The 4,293-nt window shown below is 33.8% G+C and overlaps 1 protein-coding gene across 4 annotated transcripts in view; it reads right to left on the bottom strand.

The window, feature by feature from the left end:
• LOC111083165 (EF-hand calcium-binding domain-containing protein 14-like) overlaps nt 1-4,293 on the bottom strand; it is a 21,884-nt gene that overhangs the window by 13,486 nt on the left and 4,105 nt on the right. For all 4 annotated transcript variants that reach the window (XM_022379463.1, XM_022379462.1, XM_022379465.1 and 1 more), the window contains exons 2-3: nt 3,338-3,477; nt 337-473 (exon numbers count right to left, since the gene is read on the bottom strand). In XM_022379463.1, coding sequence (XP_022235171.1) covers nt 337-473; nt 3,338-3,477 — 277 coding nt within the window. The remainder of the gene's footprint in view (nt 1-336; nt 474-3,337; nt 3,478-4,293) is intronic.

Genomic DNA, 4,293 nt, shown 5'->3' with positions numbered 1-4,293 from the left:
CTGACCAGGGTGGTGTTCTACCAACTGACCAGGCTGGTGTTCTACCAACTGACCAGGCTGGTGTTCTACCAACTGACCAGGCTGGTGTTCTACAATCTGACCAGGCTGGTGTTCTACCATCTGACCCAGCTAGTGTTCTACCAACTGAGTTAAACAGCTAACCCACTAACAACTACATGGAAGCCGTTTAAAAAAAAACTCAAACTACCAAGATAGATAGAGTTATGTACAAATTAAACTTTACTGTTAAGTCATATATATAATATATGTAGACACTTTGTTAAGCTTAACTCGGTAAGGTGAACCCCACAGGACCAAACTTTCACAACATACTACCTCTGTTCCTAGTGTCGACACTTCACTGACTATTTTCTTGAGGTTGGCCACCAGTGTCGACACATTATTCTCTAGACCTCTAAGTTGAGAATGGATGGAATGCAAAGCATCTGGGGTATTTTTGTTACCTGCTTCGACTGTAAAGAAACAAATTAGTTACCTGGATATTATATGTAACAATTTACAGCTCAACTGATTGACACAACAAAATGGAAGAGGCTTCATATGTGAATGAATATATGGAATACCAACAGATCTGTAATTTAATGAAGAACAACACTGTGGCAAACCAGCTTGTGTTTCATGAAAGACATCATTTACAATCAATTTAAATAGTGATCTATGAATGAAATGAAGTTATAGCAATCAAATTTACTGCACACATTTCTACATAAATAATTCAAAGAATATGGATCATAAAACTGCAAAAAACTTACTTAACATTCCTGAATACTTTAAATACTTTTTTTGTGATGAATTGTAAAATGCATGAATGAAATTGAAAGTTAAACCATCTCATTTCATTGTATATAATAAATGAATTAATCACAGGATACAAGTACCACTTTATCAAACACTCAATTACACCATCTATAAAATCCTTTCACCATTCCCTGATTCACATACAACTGTATCATTAGAAGAGATTCATCACTCATCTCGGTGCAGTATTATTAGAACAAAGTACAGATTAGACACCTATCTCAGTACAGTAATGTTAGAACAAAGTACAGATTAGGCACCTATCTCAGTACAGTATTGTTAGAACAAAGTACAGATTAGACACCTATCTCAGTACAGTATTGTTAGAACAAAGTACAGATTAGGCACCTATCTCGGTACAATATTGTTAGAACAAAGTACAGATTAGACACCTATCTCAGTACAGTATTGTTAGAACAAAGTACAGATCAGACACCTATCTCAGTACAGTATTGTTAAAACAAAGTACAGATTAGACACCTATCTCAGTACAGTATTGTTAGAACAAAGTACAGATTAGACACCTATCTCAGTACAGTATTGTTAGAACAAAGTACAGATTAGACACCTATCTCAGTACAGTATTGTTAGAATAAAGTACAAATTAGGCACCTATCTCAGTACAGTATTGTTAGAACAAAGTACAAATTAGGCACCTATCTCAGTACAGTATTGTTAGAACAAAGTACAGATTAGACACCTATCTCAGTACAGTATTGTTAGAACAAAGTACAGATTAGACACCTATCTCAGTACAGTATTGTTAGAACAAAGTACAGATTAGGCACCTATCTCAGTACAGCTTCTGTGGAGGATGACATGGACAATCTTAAGCCTTGCATCTCGACAAAATCCCCGCAGACTCTGAACAGTACCTGGACTTCACTTCCAAGACTTTGCTTACAGAAACTGTACTGTGCATGTACTCGATTTCAAGATACACCAAAAGCACAAAACTCTGTTGAAGCTGTATCAATGATTTTAACAGTTATATACTGTATGGGATTGCTGTGGTTCCAGTTTCTTTGGCCATCTTTTTTTATGCAAACAACTAATGATTTTAAGGTATAACTTAAAGCTTGTAAACTTTGGCTTATTAGTGTTGATCACCTTAAAATCCTTCTTCATATGTTATTAACAATAAACATAATAATGTCTAGCTTCATCACAATGGCTTTCTTCAATTGTGGTTTCAAAGACCATTGCTCTAATTTACCAACTACTATCGAGGTTCTTTCTGCTTTCAAGGAAAACATTGAATGTTACCTTCTTCGAAATATTGTGCCCCTTTTGCTCTACATTGTTCAAGAATTTCATTTTATCAATATTTGTTTCCAGAAAGCTTTTCCTAAAAGTATATTACTAGTTTTTATTAGAACAATGCTTGGTTATACACAGTTTTGATATCAGAACAATGCTTGGTGATACACAGTGTTATTATCAGAACAAAAATTGGTGATATAATCAGAAACGAATTTCTTGACATGAAAGAGATGGTAATTTGGTGACAACATCTTTATATGCATCTCGGCAGTATTTCAAAGCAGAGATAAGTTGGTCGACTACAACGAAAAATAGTCCAGTTCTGAATTTATCCTTGGGTGATACTGTGGTATCCTCTGCATCTCCATCATGGCAATGGTTGTGCATCTGGACGCCCTTCTGAACTGAACTATACTCACTATGACCACATAGTTCAACACCTCGTTCTTAGAATTTGTCAAACCATGTTTTCTGACATTCAACTTTTTAAATTATTTAAGATTAGATTAGGTAAAATAAATAATAACAATTCAATATAAATTTTTGGTGGTTACGAGATTGGTCAAATTGGCCAGCCCTTTATAGAGTTAGGTAGAAGAAATAACATATAAAATATGAAGTTTTATTTACAGAAAATGTCTGAAATTTATTTATTAGGTTTTAAAGATCACACAATTGAAATTTGAGACTTTTGAAACGAAGAAAAGTATTTTTAATCTTAACATATATATTACTTTACACTTGGATTAGTAAAAATACTATATATATATTCACGAACAAATCTTTAGTAAAAATACTTAATTAAAACTGATTTTTGTGTACAAACGACTTGTAATTTTTATTAAACGTGTGCCAAATTTTGTGAAGATACACATACTGTATTAAAAATAAATACTCCTACATATATATATTCGTTTCTGTATGGGCCTCCCTTAGATCATGGGCCTCTGGCAGTCCCCCAAACTGACCAAGCCTTAATTCGTCACTGGATACACTGTGTTGATATCAGAACAATACTTGGTGATACACAGTGTTTATATCAGAACAAAGCTTGGTGATACACACAGTCTAATGAGTAATATGTAAGTAGTCAGATTTAACTACATTTCTCTGTTATGTAAGTGGTCAAATTGAACGGATAAATTCCTTAAATTCCACGAAAAATCCCATACTTTTTCGAGTTATACCTGTTACGATTTCTGAAGTACGTCATGTAAAAATTAAGCTAGATTTTTAGCAATAGGGGAATTCTTACCTTTCTGAAGATGGTTTCGGAGTAGATCTAAATCCTGACGAATTCCAAGATGTAACCAAGCTAAGGTACCGCCTGCTATTATAGATAAGGATACCAGCACAAACAGACACAACGGGAGACAGGCAGCACCATTGCTTCCTCTGTTGTCAGACCGTAATAAGTTTGTTAGAAAACATGTATAAATATAATATTAGAAAACATCAATACATATATATATATGTGTGTGTGTGTGTAATATCAGGAAACATGTTTAAACATAACATTGTAAAACATGATAAAAAGGTTTAAATAAAACATTAGATATCACGTAAAAAATACAATAGAAAATATGAATAGATTTAATATCAGAAAACAAGTGAACTCTCAGAAACAACGAAGAGACAATTGAAACCTCAGAAACAACGAAGAGACAAGTGAAACCTTACAAACAACGAAGAAACAACTGAACCCTCAGAAATAACGAAGAAACAACTGAAACCTTACAAACAACGAAGAAACAACTGAAGCCTCAGAAACAACGAAGAGACAAGTGAATCCTTACAAATAATGAAGAAACAACTGAACCCTCAGAAATAACGAAGAGACAAGTGAATCCTTAAAAACAACGAAGAGACAACTGAAACCTCAGAAACAACGAAGAGACAAGTGAATCCTTACAAACAATGAAGAGACAACTGAAACCTTACAAACAACGAAGAAACAACTGAACCCTCAGAAATAACGAAGAGACAAGTGAATCCTTACAAATAATGAAGAAACAACTGAACCCTCAGAAATAACGAAGAGACAAGTGAATCCTTAGAAACAACAAAGAGACAAGTGAATCTATAGAAACAACAAAGAGACAAGTGAATCTATAGAAACAATGAAGAGACAAGTGAATCCTTACAAATAATGAAGAAACAACTGAACCCTCAGAAATAACGAAGAGACAAGTGAATCCTTACAAATAATGA

The sequence above is a fragment of the Limulus polyphemus genome, unplaced genomic scaffold (genome assembly GCF_000517525.1).
Source record: "Limulus polyphemus unplaced genomic scaffold, Limulus_polyphemus-2.1.2 Scaffold8408, whole genome shotgun sequence".
NCBI classification, from domain to species: Eukaryota; Metazoa; Arthropoda; class Merostomata; order Xiphosura; family Limulidae; genus Limulus; species Limulus polyphemus.
The sequence above is the reverse complement of the archived record's forward strand: the minus strand, read 5'-3'. Positions and strand labels throughout refer to the sequence as shown.